This window comes from Coenobita brevimanus, chromosome 103, assembly GCF_032717465.1.
Source record: "Coenobita brevimanus isolate Jiangsu-jjx chromosome 103, ASM3271746v2, whole genome shotgun sequence".
NCBI classification, from domain to species: domain Eukaryota; kingdom Metazoa; phylum Arthropoda; class Malacostraca; order Decapoda; family Coenobitidae; genus Coenobita; species Coenobita brevimanus.
The window spans coordinates 5,532,650-5,557,334 of NC_137056.1; the positions used below are offsets into that span (position 1 = coordinate 5,532,650).

Here is a 24,685-nt window from a genome sequence, read left to right on the forward strand (position 1 = left end):
TTTAGGCAATGCTTATATTGTAATATTAGCTGGTTCAGTTGTCAGTTTAAGGATGATAATTCATAAGTTAACCTTAAGCTGTAGGTATTGGAGTTTTTATGTATTCATGTGGTGTACTTATGTACTTATGGCTTTGATTAATAATCACATAGACAATGACACAACTAAAAACATTTATGGAATATAAGCAAATTGTGCCTAGTCAGCTTACACTGTCTAGGTATCTTTTACTGATGATATAGTTTCTGATGCATATTCAAGTGGAGTGGGGCAAAAATATTAAAGTACATCCGGTGACTGCTTTTGAGATACTGTATGAGATGGGGTGAGATTAAAATTAACACACAGAAGAGTGACAGACAAGCACAGGCTAAGGGTTAGTCAATTGCAGAGAGTTTTGTAACCAAGGCTGATGTTTGGGCAGTTTTGGGTAGTCAGGATCAGGTGTTGGGTAAGATTCAGGAGTGGGTGGAGTGAAGTTAATACATGGGATAATAACAGACGGGCCTAGGATAAGGGTGAGTCAACAGCAAAGAGTTAAGCTTGTCGCAAGGGTAGTTCTGGATAGTCAGGATCAGGTGTTGGATAGGATTCTGGTGTGGGTGGAGGAGCTGGTGGCATGAAATCCTTGCCATCCCTGGATGAGGGTCGAAGTCGAATCTGTGTCGCCCAGAGGGAGTAGTCACCCAACCACAGTTCCCAGATCAGCCCTCGGTAGTAGTCATTCTCAGTGGGATTGGTGTGGTACTCACCATTTAGGTTGCTCTCAAAACACCTGCATTGAGAAATGATTGTTAACCCACTGAATTTTATTACAGGTACTGTATATATTTTCTTAGATTATTCCCGATACTCCTAGAAACTCATTCATATAACCCTTGCAACTCACCCATAGAACCACCAGCCACCACCATATGCTGGGGCACAGGGGCAACACTCTGGAGCTTCATCATTGTCTTTATCATAGGTGGAGAACAAATACCCATTGTGAGCAGAAAAGCTGTCCGATGCATTTCCACGATAACCAAACACCTGAAGCCGGTAATTGTCTCCTTCATCCCCCGTGCTGAGGAAGAGAGGAGACCAAAACTGAACATGCTAATAAGGTACAAATACAGTTAGTGTTCTTATACAGTTGTTTCACTTTAAGTTGATAATGATCTGACAACCTTTCTATGATTAAAGTTGATTGAAATTCAGTATGGAGCTGTTTTGAAGTAAGAAATTAGTTCCTCCCCCCCCCCCCAGTCATGAATTAGATGTGGAACTAGTAAGGGTCAAGTATTAGTGGCAGTAAAATATTTCAGATTAGACAGGGTCTATTAATTTACACCAAAGGTTGTGATGCACAAGTGCACTGACCTGAAGGTGAGGTATTCAGCATAAGCGTAGTTGCTATCAAAATCCCATAGGTCAAAACGAATCATCATCGCCTTCTCCTGGGTTAACCTGATCATAACAAATTGTTGCAAATAATATCACACGTAGTTGACTGGCACACTTTTCATTCTTAGGTTTATTATGTTTTCCCCAACAGTATTCTCTGGGACAAAAGTTCATCTACTATTCCACTGCATCTACATAAACACTTAAGGCATATCTGTCAATTTCTTCCTTGATGCATATCAAAGAGAATCATCCATAAACAGAGAAACATGTGAAGCCTCTCTCAGTTTAGGAATATTGTATTAGCCATCAGAGCAAGGTGAATAGTTGATGAAGTGAAATATTAGGTAAACTTTTGTCTGTAGCTGGACATCTGTGTATTTGTGGACATTAATAATAATGCCTGAGCACATCTTTGCTTATGTTGTGGAAGAATTCAGAGAGTTTACTTTAACTAACAATAATATATAAGAGTATATATGCAGAATGACAGTTTGTGATACAGTCGGGTCGATTTAACGTCTCTAAGAGCGTGGCCCCACTCTTAGAAGTGTTTAATTGACTTGATGGTATGTTGTAGACTGTCAGTATGCATAGATCTGCCAGCCATCATGGCCACATTAACTTAAATTCGCTGTCACCTCCTCTGCAGTGAGTCGGGGTGTGGGAATCTGAAAGGTAACATCACCAGATTTGGTGCTCTCACACCTGTTAGACCCACAACGACGAGGTGGCACTGAGGCCTTACTCTTAGAGGTGTTTAATTGACCTAATGGTATATTGTGTATGAGAGTATCTAAATTTTGGAAGAGCTTGTGCCTGTTGATAAATTCACACTTTCACTAAGCCAACACTTCTAAGAGTGTGTAGAGGCAACCATATTGCATGTATCTATAAAAATCTCTCTCTCTCTCTCTCTCTCTCTCTCTCTATTTTTGTGGTGGATGGGGGCATCCATCATCCACTCACTCAGTGTAGCGATGCCTTATGGTCTCTACACTGAGTGACAAGCCAAATGGTTTCCTGTACACCATGAAACCATTTATTACGCTGGGTGGCAACCATATAACCAAATTATGGTGCCCGGTGGTTGAATGGGTAATTATGGCGCTCTAATCGGACTGAGGCGGTGAAGGTTTATATCCAAGGGGTGGTTGGGGTTTATTGCTCACATAATGCTGCTCAGGGATGAGTGAGGCTGGTCACTCTCATCTTCAATGTCAGGACTAACTTGCCTAGCCCCGGGCTCCTACGCTCCTCATGGGGCAACATAGGATTGGTTGATGGATGGAATGGAATGCTGGTAATCATATAACCAGGGTTTTTGGTCGGGCTAAGTGTATCCCAGATTTCCCTTTCTAAAATCTCTTAATCATGGCAGTTGTTTCGGAGCTCCTCGAAGGGCCCAATACCTGCCCAGGACCCCAACCAAATGGGCAGATTCACATGGCCTTGTGGAATGTGAGAGGTGTGAATGAGGAAAGCAAGAGGGCGGAAGTGGAAAATGTGTTCAAGAGTGCGAGATATGCTGTGATGGCATTGTGTGAAACACAGATGAAAGGGCGTGAAGTGGAGGAGTGGGAGGGTGTGAAATGTGTAAGATCGGACATGATGGGCAAGGAAGATGCAAGGAAGGGGTTGCATTGTTGATGAATGAGGTGTGGCAGAGTGGAATGAGAGATTACAACTGTGTCAGCTCGAGGTGTATGTGTCAAGTTCAAGTTTGAGAAGGTGAAAGTGGCGGTGATTGTAACGTATGCACCGTGTGAGGACAAGAGTGAGAGAGAGAGAAAGATAGGTTTTGAGATGTGTTGGATGAAGCAGTGGAAGAAATGCCCAGGAGCTATAAAGTGATCGTAATGGGCAATACGAATGGAAGAGTAGGCACTTGCCCTGAGGATAACATAATGGGTTGTAATGAAGTACCAGGAGAAAATGATAATGGGAAGCAACTGAAGGTTATGTGTCAGGAAAGGAGGTTGTGCATTTGTAACTTGTATTTCAAACACAAAGATGCACATAAATATTCATGGTATGGAGGGAATGGGAATCGTGTTGAAAGGAGCCTGATAGATTAAATGCTCGTAGAGAGGTCAATGCTGGGAATGGTTGCTGATACTAGGGCCGTGAGAGGATGATGTGGAGGTTTGACGGATCATATGATTGTGGTTTGCAAGATCAATCTGAGATGAGTGAGGTGGACCAGGAGTGAGAGAAGCAGCAAGGGAGAAAGACTGAAAATTGAGAAGCTGAGGATCAAAGAAATGGCAGATGAATACAGGACCAAAGTGGGGGAGGAGTTAGCATCAGTGAACTGGAATGAAATGGATCTGGACAGCCTGTGGCATGCATATAGGGACTGCTTAGTTAGAAATGCTAAAGCGGTGTGTGGTGTGGCAAGAGTAACAGTGAAGAAGAAAGGTACAACATAGTGGGATGAAGAGGTTAAGAGAGCAGTGGAGGAAAAGAGGAAGAGGTGGCTAGAGTGGTTACAGGAAGGGGTTCAGTTGAAATAAGAACTGAATATATTGAAATTAGGAAGCATGTAAAGAGACTAGCGAAGATGAAAAAGAAGAAGTTAAATGATGATCTAGGAAGAAAAATGAAATGCAAACTACTATGAAAATAGGAAGTTATTCTGGAAAGAGATGCAGAAATGTAGAAGGGAAAGCGGAAAGAAATGTGAAGGATGTAGGTGGTAGATTATTAACCCATGAAGATGAAGTAAGGACCAGATGGAAAGAATATTTTGAAAGCCTGATGAAAGGGAACAGAGAGAGCAGAGCCACTGTAAACATGATTGGTTTGGCGGATATGCAGAGAAGGAATGCAGTGCCAAGAAACGTGACCCTTGCACAGGTGAAGAGCACTGTGAGGCGACTAAAAAAGCAGCTGGGGTTGATGAGGTGTATACAGAGATAATTAAGTGTAGTGGAGAGAGTGGAATGAATTGGAGATATGTAAGAAGGCATGGATGAATGAAGCTGTGCCAGTAGAGTGGAAAAAGGCTGTGACTGTATCCCTGTACAAAAATAAACGTGAGCGAAGTGAGTGCAAGAATTATCATGGCATAAGTTTATTGAGTGTGGTAGGGAAGGTATATGGAAGAATTATTATAGAGAAAGTGAGAAAGATATCAGAAGTTCTGAAGAGTGATGAACAGGGTGGCATTAAAAGTGGCAGATGATGTGTGGATGAACCATTTGCAGTGAAACAGTGGAGAAGGCTTGTGAGAAGGACTATAAGGTGTTTATGGCATTCATGGATCTGGCAAAAGCATATGACAAATTAGACTGAGAAGGATTGTGGAAGGTTTTGCACATGTACGGTGTAGATGGTAAGCTGCTAAGTGCTGTCATGAGTTTTTATGATGGTAATGATGCATGTGTAAGGGTTAATGGGCGTCTAAGTGAATGGTTCATGATCGGTGTGGGTGTACGACAAGCTTGTGTTATGTCCCCATGGTTGTTCAATGTATATATGGATGGGGTGATGAGAGAAGTAAAAACACGAGTAATGGAGAGGGGGGATGGTGTTGGTAATGAAGGGTGATGGATGGAGCATCTCAAATTTGTTTTATGCTGACGATGCTGTACTACTTGCAAATAGCGGACAAGAACTTGGTAGACTAGTGCAGAGTTTTGTTGATGTCTGTTAGTATCATGCCTTGAGAGAAAATGTAGAAAAGAGTAAAGTGATGGTTACTGAGAGAGAAGGTGACTTCCAGTGCGATGTTACAGTGAATGGAGAGAGACTGGAATTGATGAGAGAGTTCAAATACCTGGGTACAGTGACAGAAGAGAGGAAAATATGCAAAAGAAGTGGAAAGCAGAGTGATGCAAGAAAGGAAAGTAGTTGGTGCAATGAAGGCCTTGATAAGAAACAGAGGCTTGAGTGCTGCAGCTGCGTGAGGCCTACATGATGGAGTGTTTGTGCCAACTTTAACATATGGATGTGAGACTATGGTGTGGCATGAAAATGAACATTCAAGAGTGAGAACAGTGGAAATGGGCTTGATGAAGAATGTATGTGGAGTACAGAGAGTGGAGAGGATACGAAATAAAATGATTTGTGAAAGATGTGGAGTGAGGAAGTCTGTGGACACCAGAATTTAAGAGAGTGTACTGAGATGATATGGTCGTGTGGAGAGAATGGATAACAACAGAGTGGTGAAAAAGGTATATTTATGTGAATTTGTAGGAGGGAGGAGGCGAGGTAGGCCACGGAGAAGGTGGAGGGATATGGTGGATGAATGTGTGAGGAAGAGAGGTTTGGAAGTCAGTGAGGCTAGGGCACTGACATGAGATCGAGCTGGCTGGTTGAATATTGTGAGGAGAAGCGTATGATCAGGGATTCGGCACCCCTTTTAACCCGCCCCGTCCCGTCGACGTATGGGTACATTGCAACATTTTGCATTTGCCAGTCCCGGCGACGTACTGGTACGTCGTGCAATTGCAAGGTCCCTAATTTGCACAATTTTCAATTTTCGCTCATGATTTTTCATACGTATACACGGGACACCTTCCTCTATTCCTCTACAAGATGCCAAGCAGGGACAATGCCTTACACCGCATAACCTCCCCCCTCACGCCATTGTCTCGGCAATTCACCTGTTACCAGTGACCTCGCCAGTAAAGACATTCAGGGCCAGAGTGATTCCCCAATCGATGACAATGTGGAGGACAAAGGTTACATAGCATTAGAAGAAGAAACAGTCAGAAATAATGATCAGGTAATGTGGCAAAAAAAGGTCAGGTATGGTGATTAGTTAGTGAGTGAAACAATGCTTATAATGCCTATATTACTGCTTGAAAACCAATATACTCTAATACTACATATAAATTCATACCAAGTAAATAAATAAATACCATTTGTGAGTTGTGTGAAATAGTTACCCTCCTATAGAACTTGTTTTCTTTGGTGCCAGCATGTTAGAAAACCCAGTCAGGTAAGGAGGAACTCCTACCTGGATCGAGTATTTTAAACCTCAGGTGAACAATTCCTCTATGAATTTTCGATGTTTCTCACCAAAAGCGGAGGTTTTAGCCAAAAAAAAAATTTTCAAAAATACCTCGGGATTGGGGGATGTCGGAGGTGCGGAAAACCTCGGGACGTGACGGGTTAAACGTGACAGCATTAGGATTGACTCTTATCGGATACGCTTATGTGAAGCTACAGAACGTGGTGAATGTTTTTGGTGTATCAGATAGAGCCAGGATTCCTGGGGCTAAGCGAATGGAAGTGTGGCCCATTGGACTGGGCGAATTTGGGCTGTCTGGACATTGCTACTCCTCACCCTGCCCTAAGGTGGGAAAGGAGGTCCGGATGATGATGATGATATACAGCTGCCGCAAACTGACTTAGTATCTACCCCCACAAGGTAATAAAAAACACAGAAATCATAGTATATCACAGTTTTTGTTCATGAAATGCCATTCACTAATATGAAATCATGTTTCCCTTGTTTTTCAGAACCAGTTGGATACGTTTTGTCATGGAATCATTTAGATCTCTAAAGTAATCTAAGGACATTTCTTTGCACCAAACATTTGTAAGTTCAGTCTTGAGGTTGTCCAGATTGAGTGTCTTCTTTTTTGCCATGATTTTCTTCATCTTTGCCCAGCAGTTTTCTGTCGGATTTAGATCCGGACTGTTGCCAGGCCACTCGAGGACCTCAATCCGATTATCGTGAAGCCATTTTGTTACCTTTCTTGACTTGTGACATGGCGCTGAATCGTGCTTGAATAAGTCGCACCCATGAATAGCAAAAAAGTTTAACAAATGATCATTCAGAACTTGATTGTACTGGCCACCATTCATCATCAAGTTCTTAGGAAGAAAGTAGAGACCTCCCCTTCCCATTTCACCTGAGAAACACCCCCCCCATACCATTACTGATTGTGGGTGCTTAACAGATGGCACTGTGTAAGCAGGGTCATATCGACTATGGGAGGCAGGATGACGAACCTTGGCAGAATGCACCTGGAACACTTGAAATGTGCTTTCATCGGAAAACATAACTTTTCTCCACTCATCCAATGTCCAGTGTGCATACTTCTTGGCAAACTGAATGCACTGCTTCTTTATGCAGTCAGTGGGAAGCAGTTTCTTGGCTCCGGTGTGACTTGGCAAACCCAGCTCCTTTTGCAAGCTTGTTGGATAGTTCGAATTGAGACGTCTTGTAACAGCTGGGGATGCATTCTCTTCAATTCTGCTGCTGTCAGTCGAGGATTCTTGATCACTTCCCTCTTCAGAAGCGTATCTGTACCTCTGGAAGTCGACCTCTTCTTTCCACCGCCATGCTTGTGCTCTGGTATGACATCAGGTGGCAGGCCGCACATTGCAGCAAGAATCTTCATGACAGATGATTTTGCATGTCCAGTACATTCACAAATCGTGTTGATAGGGACATTATCCTGCCTCCATGCAATGATATGGACCCTCTCATCCCTTGAGCAGTACTTGCCAGGCATGACAACTCGACTCTAGGAAAATAACGGGGCAAACTAATGCATATGAAAAAAGAGGGAAGTGCAAGCTCAAAGCGACAGGAACACATACTCCCACTCTTGCTTCAGGGCAAGCACTGACGTGCTGAGTGTTTCATCACCTCCCGCCAACACCAGAGGAGTTGCCAGATACTTCTTGCCCCCAAAATTCACTTGGTAGAGGTGGAAACACAAAGCAAAGACAGACAACTCTCCCATAGCAATTCTGTGTGTGTAGGTCCTAAGTCAATTTGCGGTGGATGTATATACAGGGTATATATATATATATAGATAGATAAATAGATAGATGCGCATTTTCTTTAATCTTCTGAAACTGTTGTGACAGTTGAAGAATATGATTGTACCATTTATACACTTATAAAATAAAAAAGATGGGCAATTTTGATCTACTGTGGTTTAGGACTGTTATCCTTCCTCGTCTTTCTGCCTGCAGGTGACTTTACACTCCCTCTTCTTTCTTTCACTCCTTCATTCTTTCCTCTTCCTTCTGCCTGTGGGTGACTCTACACTGAGTGACAAGCCAAATGGTTTCCTGTACACCAGGAAACCATTTACTACGCTGGGTGGTAACCATATAACCAAATTTTGGCGCCTGGTGGTTTAGTGGGTAATTATTGTGCTCCAGTTGGATTGAGCCGGTGAAGGTTTATATCCAAGGGGTGATTGGGTTTATTGCTCATGTAATGCCACTCAGGGATGAGTGAGGTTGGTCACTCTCATCTTAAATGTCAGGACCAACTGCCTAGCCCCGAGCTCCTACGCTCCTCATGGGGCAACGCAGGATTGGATGATGGATGGATGGATGGATCAAACTGCTTGTAAAGTTCATCATAAAATCTGACTAGAAAGAATGAGGCAGCCAGTAAAAGGTAGTCTCAGACTACAGGTGACCAGTGGCAAATTCTCTCAACTGGGGTTAGAGGAAGGAAGTGGAGACTTTGCCTTCAGAGTCAAGGGATGTGCATGTCTCAGGGCATTGCTCAATGGTTTTCCACAATTTAACTGCCAGGGATTTGCCTTGTTGAATAAATTTGGTGGCAGTAAAAATTAAACACCAAGCAAGTCCACTGCCAGAAACAATAATTATTAGAATCTGCTTCCATGGTTACTGTCATTCATGATGAATCATGTGGTTCTGTAGACCCCAGTATTTGCCATATTTACATACACTGCTATCAGCAATGCATGGATATTGTATTGTCAAGCGTTATAAATCAATGATGTAGGATTTCTTCTTACTCCCCCTAAGCTTTTCATAGGCATTTTGCTCTCACAAGTTTCTTTTCTGTGCGTTGTGTTAACTAATTTGCCAAGTTAGTGGTCCATCAATGTGGCCTTCTCTCTGTGTTCAACTGTATGGAACAGTGCCCTTTCAGCTAATTCCTCTTTTGTGTTGAAGCAAGCACAGGATGCTGTGTGCCTGCCTCTTGTGTAAGGTCAGTTATAAAAGAACAACTACAACTATATCAGGTCAAAAGCCTGCCTCTTTTCCTTGCCAGCTTTATTCTTGATAAATATACTATGACCCACTTTTGATTACCTGTGAATATTGTCATTTCCCCACCAGAATTCTCTTGTCATATCCCCAAAACCAGATTTGTAGTTGACCCAGTTTTGTGAGAAGTTGAAGTAAGGTGCCCCAAACATACCTCGCCGCTGTATTACTGTCCACCCATCACCATTCTCAAACTCACAGTACCTGGTGGCAGGACAAAAGCACAGGATATATAAGTGTGCTAACTAAAGGTGTAGATGCCACTCCTAGTGTTGCCATGCATTCACTGGAACAGAGTATGGTATAACAGATATCCTTACCATGACAGACTTAAATTACATTATGGTGGTGATAACATAACTTGAGAAATCATCATGTCTATTTGAGTTAGATATTGCATGCTCATTCAAGGTGCAGTTACTACTTCTAGTGTTCCCTTGCATTAGCTGGATTAGAATACTAAAGGTGTCCCGAACATGAGAGGGTCAAAGTTCTGTACAGAGTGGATTAATACCATACCTTGAGAAATAGTCATGGCCATTTGAGTTAGGTGCTGCATGGTCATTAAAAGTGTAGATTCCACTTCTCGTGTTGCCCTGCACCGCCAGGTCCTCACATCCAGTAGGCTCACCTGGTCTGGTTCTGTCACTAGTTGTGGAATAAACATGTCAGTACTGTAAATCCGTATCATAAATCAGGGATGTGTTTCAGAATATCTCAATATTTTACAAAGAACTTGTACTGTGAACTTGTGGAAACCATCAAACCCATTTTATAAGCAGCAGTGGAATTAAAAAGTACAGTAATTTCTCTTTAACTCATTATGGACTGAGCAGCAAAAATAAACATTAAAAAAAAAAAGTTACTTATCACAATGACTTACTGTTATAAGTCACCATATATGATGTTCAACTTTCCCACTTAGTCCCCAGTAAATTACAAAAAAATTATCTGTTAAAGTTCCATTACTACCAGTAAACCTGATTTGCTCATTTCCCAAATTTAAATAACTGTTTTATGGAAAAAGTTGTGATATCCTGGAACACATTTCTGACGTACAATGTAGACTGCTTGTGTATCATCTATCATATACAATACAATATTAGGGCAATTTAATTATTTCCTCATACAAGTATTTATCTTTTTTAAGGACAGTCAAAACTTCTTGCATACTTCCCATAAGTCTAGTAATGTGTAAAGTTTATTATGTTAGTGAACACTTGGTTAGATAATGTTTATGTCAGTGTTTTAACCATTCCCAAACACGGTTTGATTTAAGGTGTTATTTTTATTCCCCCAGTCAAAGAATTATGACACCTAAGAAGAGACAGCTTCAGGCACTTTTAACCCCTTCTTCATGGTGATGTCTGTTTATGGTTTATTCCTGCACCTACCAGATGATTTATTCATCTTAGGAGAACCATGTGTTAATGAAGAGGTTATTGATGATTGTATCTAACTCCCCCAGTCAGAAAGTCAATCCTGTGCCAAATAAAATCATCTGGAGGTAGCAAGAAGGAAATTTAAAGAGACATCCTAAGGCTGAAGGAGTCAGGACTGCCACTCAAACTCAGTGTGGTAATGGGTACCATCTCAACCCAGTCATATATTGAGGCATAAGGTGTTTGATTTCCACTATTTTCAAGGGACTGACAATTATATTATTAAAACTGAGTGAGCAAAGGTGTAAGCAAGCATGTAATTTATGACATCCTTTTTATGGAACACACTTAATCACTAAGCATGATCAGGCTGCATCCCAAGTGTTGTCAACTGTAATACAGAAAGGTCATCCATGTCCTGTCATCAAAACATGCTTCAAGAATTAACTTTAAAAACTGAAGGCTTGTCTACACCTTCATGCTCATGGAGCTTTGCTAACATCCTGAGCTTCCAAAGATTCACAGACACATACACACTAATTTTGTGAGTGGGTGTGGGTGAGATGCTCAAGGAAATGAGTATATTCCCAAGGTTTGGTGATCTTATTGGGGAAATGTCAAACCTTCCAAGACAGGTATTAGTTTAGTGATGACTGGTTATGCGTTGCCATTCATCTTTTGATTAAACTGGGAACTTAGTTCTGGTAGGTTCTTTGATTGTGCCAATGCTGATATAGCAGTTGATTATATTTTCCTGTGATAATTGTTTACTTTATGCTGTGTTGCATTGTTTCTGCTTGTTACTTCTCCGTCTGTGTTGTATAAGTTTCTCCTATGCTGGAGCGCCCTTTTTTTCAGCGCTGTATATGATAACCCCTTTTATACAATCGTATCTTATTGCATCATTTATAAAGGCTCCAACATGCTTGCATGCATCGGCCTTGGTCACCTAATGGCGGCTATCCACGCTGCATTTGCTATCGCTTGAAAACATAAATATGCTCAGGGGAGATCTTTTGAGCTGGAGAGGTTATATACAGTATACCCTTCACTAACCCCTTTTCTTGTTTCATTAAATTGTCAGGAAGTAACAAGAATATACTAAACTAATATGTCATCAGAGTGAGGGAGTTAAACTTTGAGGCTGTTTATTTCATTGTTTTTGTTTCTTCTTTCAAGTCACCATGGCATACAGGGAGAGTCTGTCATCTGCTGTCTCATCTCCTGCTTGGGGAACTTTAGATCCAATCTAGTACAGTATTCATTTTTGTTTGCACACATGGCAGGAGTTGACACACAGTGGGGAGGTACAGTGGATTTCCCCAGGTGGAATGATATGTCATGATATGATTACTTTCTGACCTAAGAGTTGGCAGGCTGGATGGTTTAAGGACATTCAAATACAGTCAAGAATTGGTATTGTTATGGCATCTCTTCCAAATGAGGCGCTTGGAGGGAAAACCAGGTAAGCGCCACCCCGGCCAGAAACGGAGTTACATACTGTATACCACTTTATTCCCCAAATCCTCTTCTACCACTACAACAAGGGGTTAAGTGAAAAAGATGTCCCTAAGATGGTTGAAAATTACGATTTTTAAAGGGCTGTGAACGACCGTACTGCTATTGATAGCCAACCACTCCATGACATTACCATTAGGTCCATTTTGGCCTAGTATATTCTTCTCCCAAGTACTGCATCCTTGGAAACCAACATCATGTCCGGTTTTCCTACTTGAGTAAAGGCGATTTTACCATAGTATTCATGTCAAAGCACGCACTTATTGTAAGCTGCATGTATGTGAGGCTAAGAGTGAGAGGGAAAACCAGGCGAGCGCCACACAATAGGAGGTGGCTGCAAGACGCGCCAGTCGCATGGCTCGACGCATACCGCCAAGCTTTTTTTTATGACACCACCATAAAGGCACATGTCCTTACTTACCTACTGACATATTTTCAGTCTCAATATCTTATAGCTGACCTACAATAACACATATTATGGGTAAAAGTACTGCTACTTTGTCGTCGATTGTTGTCTAACAAGAGGAGAAAGATGTTATTGAATTTTTTCATTTAAAATACCACTAATTATCAGCATCTGAGTCATTACGGAAAAGTAAATGAATTAGGCTACATGGAAAAAAAAACAAGAGCAGAATATCTTCATTGGTTGAAAAGTTATGTCATATTTAAAGTACACAAACTTTAACAGCGTTTTTTTCTGTTTTCTTTTTTTGGCGCTTACCTGGTTTTCCCTCTAGTGGCCTCAAATCAAACCCTCCTACAACTATCTCTTGACACCATGTACTCTGTCTTTCTTATCTGCATGCAAAACAAGTGCCCCTCCATGGATCTGAATATCCAAATAATATCTGAATATCCAAATAATTGTACAGAGTGAAAGACTGTCCCTGCCTGACTTAAGGAGCTCTCTTTATACCAACTATCTGACTGGAGGTTAGCAAAATACTGTATATGTTTTTTTGTGGTTAAAAATCCATGTTTCTTTTGGAGGGAGGCAGTGAAGGCACCTAGCTGTCCATCTCACGTAAAAGGTCTTCCTACCAGCTTTTTCTGTACACAGCACCTGTTATAGTCTAGTAAAATATAATTAGAGAGATGAAATAATTATATTCCCTTACCCTGGACCCAGTCTGACCTGTGAACACCTGGGGTGCTTGAGATTCCCCCAGAGTGCAGGATGACTAAAAGCTTTTAATTTGTGAAACTTCAGGGAAGGTTTTGAATGATTTATGAAACAGGATGATTTTTGTAACCCATGCCTCAACTTGTGGTTCCCTTGACTTCACTGAGCTGTGGTGGTTGATGTAAGGCAGCTGAATCTGTCACTTCCTAATTAGCTCTGAGACCTCCAATTTGGAGGTCTGGGTTTTTGGCTGTGCAAAAACCTGTTTTACAAATGTGAGGTGAGTTGGGTTTGGCTATTTGTAAAGGAAACTTGGTTACATTTAACTGAAACTTCAGTTCTGAAATAGTGGGCATAGGGCTCAGTAGAGCAAGTCATCATGGGGCTAAGGTGATATTAATGTGACAAGCCACAGTTGTGGCACAATTATGCCAGTAAGTGATGGGCTGACGTTTGATGTTGTGAGTTAGCACACTAATGTGCTCACCATATTAGTTCATTCACCCACGGCAGGCGAGATGGGTGATGAGAAACGTGCTAGACATTTGGCTTGTCAGCAACACTCACAGAAGTGGGGTGTTGGGATTAACATCGAGTGTGACGTGGCGGGCCTGCCTGGAGCCAAACTTGGGACCAAGCCTACGTGGGGCTGCTTGTCGGGTCTGTCCACTACCCTGGGTCCGGCCTCTCCGCCCTGCCCACCACCGCCGTCGACTTCCTTGTTTGAGTGAATGAGGTGGTGTGCGGTCCATGTGGCGATGGCTGGGGTCATACACTCGGTACGTGTAATGGACTTTTGGTCTGCGGCCGCCATGGAGGATGTGCACTTTAGGTTGCACCTGGCCTGTCCTGCCACTCATCTCTGCTCTGCAAGGAATAGTGTCAGGCAGCACAGTGGCTGGCTGGCAACAGATAGCAATGGAACTAATGTTTCAAGTAATATAGATTCCGAACATTGATATCTGTTCCAGTAAAAAGTACTGGAATTCTTGTATTCAACCCAGAGGATACCCCCTGGCCCTGGTGACATGTGGTGATGACAGAGTGGTGTAGTGTTGTGGAGGAGGTGTAGCAAGGGCTGAAGCACAAGAACTCACTTGGTGTATGAAGGTGTGGTCGTGATTGCTGGTGGGATCCTCTCTGTGGGCGGAGCATATGTGGGTGGGTTATATTGTGGTGTCTCTGGTGTGGGGACAGCTGGAGGCTGCTGGGGTGTGTATGGATCATCATGGGGGGTGGCCTGCCCACAGTACTGGTAAATGAGATTTCTAGTTTGGTCAAAGCCATCCCTGATTGCTGCCTGGATTGCCTGGAACTGGCTGGTTACTTCCCCCAGCACTTGTTCACTGACATATGCTGCATTACTCACTGCCTGTAAGAACAACAGTGGTAAAGTTTACAATATAACCTTGAAGGGATCATTAATTAAAGCATTATATGTACCCTACTTAATAACTGTTAAACATTCAGATGTGAAGGTTTTGATAGTTTTACTTGAACTAATATTACTTTTGCCATTTTTTCTATACCTATCTTGTAACAGTGGTGCGTTAGAAAAAATATATATAAATATACTATATACATTTCATTCATTCATTCATCATCCAATCCTACATTGCCCCATGAGGAGTGTAGGAGCCCAGGGCTAGGCGAGTTGGTCCTGACATTTCAGATGAGAGTGACCAGCCTCATTCATCCCTGAGTGGCAGTACGTGAGCAATAAACCCCAACCATCCCTTGGATATAAACTTTCACTGGCTCAATCCGACTGGAGCTCCGTAATCACCGACTAAACCACCAGGCACCAAAACTTGGTTATATGGTTACCACCCAATGTAGTAAATGGTTTTCTGTTGTACAGGAAACCATTTGGCTTGTCACTCAGTGTAGAGTCACCTACAGGCAGAAGGAAGAGGAAAAATGAAGGAAAAAAAGACAGAAGAGGGAGTGTAAAGTCACCTGTAGGCAGAAGGATGAGGACGGAATGAAGGAAAGAAAGACAGATGAGGATGGAAGGAAAGAAGGATGAAGAAGAGGAAAGGGCAGACACTCGAAAGCAGCACTACACTGGATGAGTGGATGGTAAGCACCCCCAACTACCACAATACTATATATATATATATATATATATATATATATATATATATATATACATACTGTATGTATATATATATATATCTATCTATCTATCTATTGCCAGACGCCTCAATCCCGTTTGGGGTGGCCACAAACAAATCGCCTCCAAGTCGCCCTGTCCCCCGCCATTTCACTGCCCTGCTCCCAACTCACACCCCCCTCTCTCATATACCTCTCCACCCCATCCCTCCATCTCATCCTCGGCCTCCCCTCCCTCTTCCCCCCTCCACCTCACTCACATACACTCTCTTCGTCAGTCTTTCGCCCTCCATCCTCTCCACATGGCCAAACCACCTCAGTGTGTTCCTCATAACGCTTCCTATCACATCCACATCCACACCACAACGCTCCTTTATATCCTCATTCGTCAGCCTGTCTCTCCACGTGACTCCACAGGCTCCTCTTAAATAACTCATTTCCACTGCTCTCACTCTTGACTTGTGTCCTTCCAACAATGTCCAAGCTTCACTTCCGTATGTTAGAGTTGGTATCACAATACTGTCATGTAGTAACTTTTTCACTTCCATGCTCACTTCCCTGTTTCTTATCACTGCTTTCAAGGAACCAGCAACCTTTCTTCCCTGCTGTACCCTTTCAAGCACTTCACACTCCAAACCTCCATCCTTACTCATCACACTATATATATATATATATATATATATATATATATATATACATATATAAGTAATCCCTGTAATATCCGGTCGCCCAATTTCCGGACATCCCCACTTACCAGACATTATCGTCCCGGGATCCAATATTCCCAAATTGGGCCAAGAATCGCAAAAAATTCGAAAAAAATCCGGCTTTTTTCCTACCTGTAATTTGAAATTGCCGCGCGGCGCCGAACAGTTGTTACACCATGGACCCTTCACCCCTTCCTTCCTCCCCCCTCCCCCTCCCCTGTCAGGGTTGCCATTTGGTATTTTTCATTACAAAATGTGGGCAATTTGGTAATGAAAAATTCGTTTGGTAATGAATCAGAATAATACAATACCAAACGGATTTTTCACATGTATGAGGATACACAGGATGGAGATGGTGGATTGTTTGCTCTCTCTGATTAATTTTGTAGCCTATATAGCATGATAATAATGAACATGCTGTTAATTATAAGAAGAGTGATTACATGTATTTCCACTTGTATATATAAAATGTGAAGAGTAGATGCTAGCTTTACGAATTTGGTAATGAAAAGTTAAATTTGGTAATGAAAATTGTCAAGTGGGGTTGGTGGAGGATTAGTGCCCCTCCCTGTAAAACAATTAACTCTAAGCCGTTGGCCACCCCGTTTGGGATACATAGCGTCTGGCAATGAATGAATGAATGAAAAAATTGAGGAGTTTGGTAATGTGGCCGTTGCGATCTGGCAACTCTGTTACCCCATCATCAACAGTCATAGCCTAACGCCGATCGAGAGCAGATGTTTATCGCAATGCAAGCCACATGTGCTCGTTTTTTGTGAATAAACTGCAATACCTCGCCACTAGAACACATGGGAATTTACAGTGTTGTGCAGTGTTAAGAAATTAGAATTTGGAGTGCAAAGGATTAACTGTGGAGTGCAAACTGGTGGTTGAAACCAGTCCAGGAGCCAGGGACTTGTTGTAAGTACCCAGAATGTTTAATATTGTATAAACTCTCCTCTAAAACTTCATTCTCTGGTTCTTTTGATTTTATTTCAATCTTTTATGTTCCTTATTGGTATGATTTGGGTCTTAAATAGGTGCTATACTTGTCCAGAGGGAGTTGTATAGGTGTTTTTCTGAGTTAGGGTCCATAAGTACAAGTCCAGGAGGCTGGGGCCCACTATCCAGACAGGGCCACTTTCCGGACGTGCCTTTGGCTCTAATACGTCGGATATTGGGGGGATTATATATATATATATATATATATATATAGGTCCACCCCTACTTACAAATGGTCGACCTACAATTTTTTACTTTCAGTAAAGTATAGTAGTCTCTCAAATATCAGACATAATACAGTCAAAGGCATGTCCAGGTAGTGGCAATGTCTGGATAATGAACAATATCCCCCCTACCGTACACAGACTCTGCCTATACCCAACCTCCAACCTATACCTAACCTATTTGTACAGTACATCTGCCTACTTTGGCAGTGTTTTGCAATCATTCAGGCATATTTAGACATGAAAACATACATAGGAATACTCAAAATAATTTTAAACACCAAGACAACCATGCAAAAAAACAATGAAAACCAAACAACACCCTTCCTATACACTACTATATGTACAGTACCCCTCCTAATTTTGTGCACAGTTTTCAGGGCAGTCTGTCATATTTAGACTTTAAAACACACATAGGAATATCCAAAGTAATGCTAAACACCAAGAAAAACATGCAAAAAAAAAAAAAACTATATGTACAATACCCCTCCAAATTCAGACATTGTTTTCCGGTCATTCTGCCATATTAAGACATCAAAACACAAATAGAAATATCCATATTAATGTTAAACACCAAGAAGACAGTGCATAAACAACATAAATCCACAAAAAACCTGAAGACGGTTGGAAAATCAGTTATCTTTCTGTGACACAAGTGATAGCTGCTCCGCACAAAAAAATTCCACAGCCAAATATGCCACCAGAAATTGGTTATATTAATATAAATGGTATACCTTCATCATTGCTGGTGTTTGTACTACATTATAAGCTAATAAAAACACAGAAAACTGATGAGTAAAATAACAAAACTGCATTGAGAATAAACGGTGTTCAGTTGTAAAACTTACCTTCATAGAACTTCCCACCATCCTAGAGCAAAATTCTGCATGCAGCTTGCAAGAGTTAAGCATATGTCTAGATGCTGAATTTTATAAGCGTCCTCGTGGATTTTGCTGAATTATGATACAACCAATAGTATTCAAACAAACTACCAAAAACTTTAAAAACTCATGAGTCAGTGCTTTTAGCATGAAGGAGGGGAGGGACTGAGGGAATGAGGGGGGAGTCGGGAGGCAGGCCTGGCTAGCAAGGCAGGGAGCATGGGAGGGCATGAAGGAGGGACGGGACGGGGGGGAGAAATGAGGTTGTGGGCAGGATTTTCGCCTTTCTGTCACAAGGCGGACAGGCACTTTCACCTGACTTGTGGCTTGTGGTCTGCCTTGTACGCATGTTGACCATTGGGAAACACAACTCCTGATGACTGAGCGACTTTGGACATCGGCATAGAGGCGGACTGACGCTTTCACCTGACTTGTGGCTTGCAGTCTGTGTTAGACGTGCAATGTCAGTTAGGAAAGACTAATCCCGGTGGCCGCGCGGCTTTGGACATTCGGTGGGTTTGCGTAATGGACATTTGACACTGCTTGTGGGTTACGATTGGTATTACTTGGGTGGTGGAGGTTCATGGGGAGTGATCGGACCAGCGCACGACTTCGACTATTCATTACAGGGGCAGACAGACATTTTTGCTCAGGTTGTGGGTTACGGCCTATTTCCCACTCATGGCTAATGTCCAGCGGCCACGATAGTGAATGTTTGAGCATGTCGGCTGGCTGGCTGAATTTCTCAGGGACTTCTGAGTCTGGATAATAGTGAGTAAATTAGGATAATGGTTTTACCAAAGCCAAGATCCAGTATCCGGATAATGAACACGTCCGAGTACTGCATGTCCAGATAAATGTGGGATTACTGCATTCAGTAAATTTCATGGAATTAAATGAGATATTCTACACTTATAAAATAACTCTGTGTTAATGATTTTGCCCAACTGTAAGTTAATGTAAGTGGTCTAGGCATGCTGAAAAGGCTCCTTAGGGTTGGCTAGGCTATGATGTTTGGGTGGTTAGGCGTACGAAATGCATTTTCGAATTACAAAAAAATCGACTTACAAGCAGTTTCTTGGAACATAACCCATTCGTACGTAGAGGAGGACTTATATATCATCAGCGTCATCATCATTAGCCATTTGAGTATCCACTGCAGGACTGGCCTATCCTGACCGAAGTAGGGACAATATAGCCAAAGTATCTCTACCAAGTGGCTTAGGCTGCCTGTTAGAGATTGTATGTAGGGTGAAAAGTGCTTGTGTGCTTGTAGTGTTGGAGTGGCTTTGGATGTGTGTGTAGTCTGTGAACCAAGTGTAATCGGCCTGCGCAAGCTGACTGGGTGCAAGCATACTATATAGTTTGCAACACTGGTTCAACCACAGCACCCCTTGTGTCTGCCAATGCCGTACATGGCCGGGAGAACGCTTCCAGAGTTTGTTATCCTGGTGGGGTGCAAACCCTCGTTCTTCAGTGTACGAAAACGCACACTTTACCACTGTACCACAGAGGCTCCATATATATCGTATATATATATATATATACACACACACACACACACACACACACACACACAATAGACAGAAACATTACTGAGAAACCTTTACTTACACTCTGCTGCCAAGAAACACTTTCAGTATCATACAAGTAAAGAGATGAAGAGCAGTGTTGCTGACAAAACAAGAATGGGGAATGAGTACACAATACTGGTACACATTATCTTACCTGTGAGACCTTGTGTATAGCAGTGGCCTGATCAGTAAGTGCTGTGCGTGTATCCTCTCTCTCCTGCCGCAGCGATCTGTCCAGGGATGTCATGGAGTCCTGCACAGCGCTCCCCACTTCTGATGCCAGCCCAGTCAAGCTCCCAGACTCATTACATGTCCTGGTGGTTCAGACTGTGTTAAGATGGTTTAACTTAGCAAGCCATTTTAATGTGCTTTAAAAAATGTTGGCTCAAACTGAGTTTGGAAGAATTCATTAGCTAGATGTCTTACTTTGCCTTACCAAGCTACATCTATCATTTATATACAGAACACACCAAGACACACAAGTGCCATACTTGAGAAGACAGATGTATAGGTTATTCTAAGCAATAACATTCTAAACCAAATGTCCAAATGTCAAATATTATTTGGTCATTACATGGTTAATCAGCTGATTTTCTCCCCTCAGTAATCTGGAGTGAATTCACCCATGGATTGGATACCACACGTACTGGGTCAGTCTGCTACACATTACTCAAGGGAGGAAATCGGACAGACTACATGAAACATTTGTAATTACTGAGATCTGGATATATGTTTTATGAAATATACAGTATATTGGGAAAAAGCACCAAAGTGTGGTAGACCTGCAATCTGTTTACTGTATGCTTATTACAATAAAAATATAGATGATATCACAAGTCAGCAGCTTGTCACATTGGCTATATGTGTAAATATGCCGTCCACAGATGTGTAATATTTAAGGTCGTGTTTCTGTGTCTGTCCAGGGACTAATTTTTGAAAACCATGATCCCGCAGCTTAATTTTTGGTAGGTATGGTACTTGTTGGTCATATCTAGGTTGTTCAGATAAAAGATTACTGTATAAGTTAAAGGTCAAGGGCACTGGATTGAAAATATAACTGCTCCAAGCAAGAAGATGGCATCTCTTTCAAAAGCATTTTTGTTGCTTGCTTTACTGGTAAGCATACCCTTTCATGGCACTGCTTACTGAAACTAATACAATAATTGTATCCCTGGGGATAGGAAAGAAAGATGTTGTCTTCATACTCCAGGTAAAAGGTAACTAAATGAAATGGGAGAGTGGAAACCCTTTCTAGTATTGACATAGGTATGTAGTGATCCCATTGGCCCCAGAATTCTATCACATGTGTCCCAGTACATAGACATGACCATAAAGATGAGGTGCAACTGAGGAGATGTCGGCCTTTGTCTTACCTGTGCACTGCTGCCAGCTGTGACTCAAATCCCCTGAACCTGCGTTTGAGCTTCTTGACGGGGGCAAAGATGGACTTCCAAAACCTGGTGAAGAGCTGCTCAGCCTCATTGTCGTCATAAGCATCATCATCCCCACTTGGCACTGGTACTGTTAGTGGCACCGACCTATGCCGCAGCTGGTCTGTTGTGTTGTAATGTTAGCCCATGTAGAGGGAATGGAGAATAAGAGATGTTGTAATATTAGCCAATGTAGATGGAATGGAGAATGAGAGAAGCTGTAATGTCAGGCAATGTAGAGAGAACGGAAAATGAGAGACTGACAAAAAAAACGTATGTGAATGAGGGAGACTGGAAAAGGGGTACGGGAAGACTAAGGAAGATGTAGGGATGAGGAAGAATGGTAAATACATGAGTGACGGTGGTGTGAGCTGGAGGGAGGGCAGCTGTTTATATGATATATACTATAATCTGTTAACCACTTTGTCACCAATACTAAGACATAAAATCCAGACATGCACATTAGAAGCCCTGTGATCTTTGACATAAATCTGCCTTGTGTGGAGAGAGAGAGAAAAAAAAAAACTAAGCTACTGCAAACTTGTAAACATAATTGTATGGCCCTGCAAGATGACCTACTGACAGAGAGATAGGGGGGGTGACCTATTGGTGAGATAATCATAGTTGTAGTCAGAGGAGAGGAGAGGAAGGGTATAATGGAAAGGAAAAGAGAGCGAATGAGATTGGGAAAGTGAAAGTGAGGGAGAGAACCTGACCTGCAATGGCCTGGCGAGATGACCAACTGGTGAGATAATCATAGTTGTAGTCAGAGGCGAGAAGAGGAAGGGTATGAGAGAAAAGGGACTGGAAGAAAGAGAGAAAGTGAGGGAGAGAACCCGACCTGCAGTGGCCCGGCGAGGTGACCTACTGGCGAGGTAGTCGTAGTCATAGTCCGGGTCGGTGAGTCGGTCAAACACCACGTCCACCTTGGCGGCCATGTCCTGTAGCAGCCGTGAGTCTCTCGGCGCCTGCACACATGTACTACTACACCCTGAACAAGAAGGAGGAGGAGGTTTAGATTTGTGAGTATTGACTGTGTTGGTCTTTATGACGTCATACTCTTTCCCTAGAATATGACTGGCTTATGTTTATGTTTACTGAATGCACTAGGATCATTGCCTTAGCACACCACGACCAAGAAGATTTATTTTATACCCTTTATCTGCATGTGGATCATTGTCTTAACACACCCTGACCAAGAAAAAGGCTAAGATTTATCATATACCTATCAAGTGCATCTATCTATCTATCTATTACCTGATGCCTTAATCCCATAAGGGATGGTCACAACCAAATTGCCTCCATGTTGCCCCATCCCCCGCCATTTCACTGCCCTGCTCCAAGTTTACATCCCCCTCTCTCATATACCTCTCCACTCCATCCCTCCATCTCATCCTTGGCCTGCCCCTCCCTCTCCCCCCTTCCACCTCACTCAAGTACACTCTCCTCATCAGTCTCTCGCTCTCCATCCTCTCCACATGGCCAAACCACCTCAGTATATTTCTCCTAATGCTTTCTATCACATCCACATCCACACCACAATGCTCCTTCACTTCCTCATTTGTCAGTCTGTCTCTCCATGTGACTCCACAGACTCCTCTCAAATAACTCATTTCCACTGCTCTCACTCTTGACTTGTGTCCCTCCAACAAGGTCCAACCTTCACTTCCATATGTTGGAGTTGGTATCACAGTAATGTCATGCAGTAACTTTTCCAGCTTCATGCTCACTTCCCTGTTTCTTATCACTGCTTTCAAGGAATCAGCAGCCTTTCTTCCCTGTTGTACCCTTTCAAGCACTTCACCCTCCAAATTTCCATCCTTACTTATCACACTACCCAAGTACTTAAACGCACTCACATAAGTTCCATTTCCTCATCATCCAACCTCACACTACATTCACTGACTTCATTTCTCTCGAAGACCATAACTTCACTCTTTCCTACACTCACTCTCCCAAACTCATCTACCAAGCCTTGCAGCTCCCCTTCATCTTCACTTAACAACACAGTATCATCTGCAAACATTGGTACAGGGAGTTTCCAAACACTGCCCTCTCTCATTAGGATTGCTCCAACATCCACTGCCCTACCTTGTATCTCTTTTATAACCCCATCCATATGCAGATTGAACAACCATGGAGACATGACACATCCCTGTTTCAGTCCAACCTTTAAATAGAAAAATTCACTTAGTTCACTATGCACTGCAGCCTTAGCATCCTCACATATACTCTTCATGGGATTCAACAACTTCCCATCTACTCCATATATTCTTATGCTTTCGACAATCCTTGTCTACCCACCCAGTCATATACTTTCTCCAAATCCATGAAGGCCACATACAACTTCTTTCCCTTCTCTACAAACTTTTCCACGAAAGACCTAAGAATGAATATCTGATCTACATAACCTCTTCTCTTCCTAAGACCTCCCTCTTCTTCTGCAACTAATTTCTCTGTTATTTCCCTAACTCTGTCAATATGTATCCTACCATGTACTTTTCCTATTACGCTAAGAAGATAAATGCTCCAGTGATTACCACACATTTCTTGTTCCTGTTTTCCTTTTGTGCAAGGGAATAATTATACCTGACTTCCAGTCCTCCGGGATTCTACCTTCCTCCCAGGCCAATCTGCACATCTTTCACATCCATTCTACTACAACTGTATCTCTACCCCATGCTTCAGCATTTCACCACACACTCCATCAATTCCATCAATCAACTGCATGTGGACCATAATTCCAGCACATCCTGACAAAGCAGAAAAAAGTTTCTGTCAACTGCATCAGATGTCTTAGCACATGTGGTCAAAGAAAAAAGATTAGATTTATCCCTGTCATCTCCACAGGACCGTCTTAGTACACCCTGACCGAGAAGAAAAGGGCTTCGACTTGTGCCTATTGGCTGCTCAAAGGTCACCGTCTTAGCACACCCTGACAAAGAAGAAGAATATTTTTAAAAATCAGTGAGCGGGAACAATAATGTCATGGCACTGGTAAACAAGACTGGCCTTGGTGGTGGTGGGGGGGGGGGGGAAATGATGCCTAAGAATGAACTAATAACAGAAGTGAAGAATGCTGTGAAAAATGCAGAAGTATTGGAAGAGAGCTAGTTTTAAAGAGGTAAATGCTGTAATGATAAAATTTAGTGGAATAAATAGGGTAGAGAGTGTAGACAGGTTGTGAGAAGAGCTGTAATAGGCTGCTAAAGACTGTTTATTTTGTGAAGCTGCAACAGTATTGGACCAGGATGAACTCAATTAAGGGGACAATATGAAAGATGATCAAACAGCATTGTAGTGCAAGAAAAGAAGCTAGATCTCTCGCTCTCTCTC

At 42.3% G+C, this 24,685-nt stretch overlaps 1 protein-coding gene across 1 annotated transcript in view; it reads right to left on the reverse strand.

Annotated features, from left to right (window-relative positions):
• Window positions 1-537: 537 nt before the first annotated feature.
• Window positions 538-24,685, reverse strand: part of LOC145415576 (uncharacterized) — a 28,915-nt gene continuing 4,767 nt past the window's right edge. The window contains exons 5-14 of the mRNA XM_080284797.1: window positions 22,218-22,340; window positions 21,293-21,473; window positions 20,074-20,233; window positions 14,514-14,788; window positions 13,984-14,283; window positions 9,910-10,038; window positions 9,436-9,594; window positions 1,363-1,449; window positions 890-1,066; window positions 538-775 (exon numbers count right to left, since the gene is read on the reverse strand). Of these exons, the coding sequence (XP_080140923.1) occupies window positions 538-775; window positions 890-1,066; window positions 1,363-1,449; window positions 9,436-9,594; window positions 9,910-10,038; window positions 13,984-14,283; window positions 14,514-14,788; window positions 20,074-20,233; window positions 21,293-21,473; window positions 22,218-22,340 (1,829 nt within the window). The remainder of the gene's footprint in view (window positions 776-889; window positions 1,067-1,362; window positions 1,450-9,435; window positions 9,595-9,909; window positions 10,039-13,983; window positions 14,284-14,513; window positions 14,789-20,073; window positions 20,234-21,292; window positions 21,474-22,217; window positions 22,341-24,685) is intronic.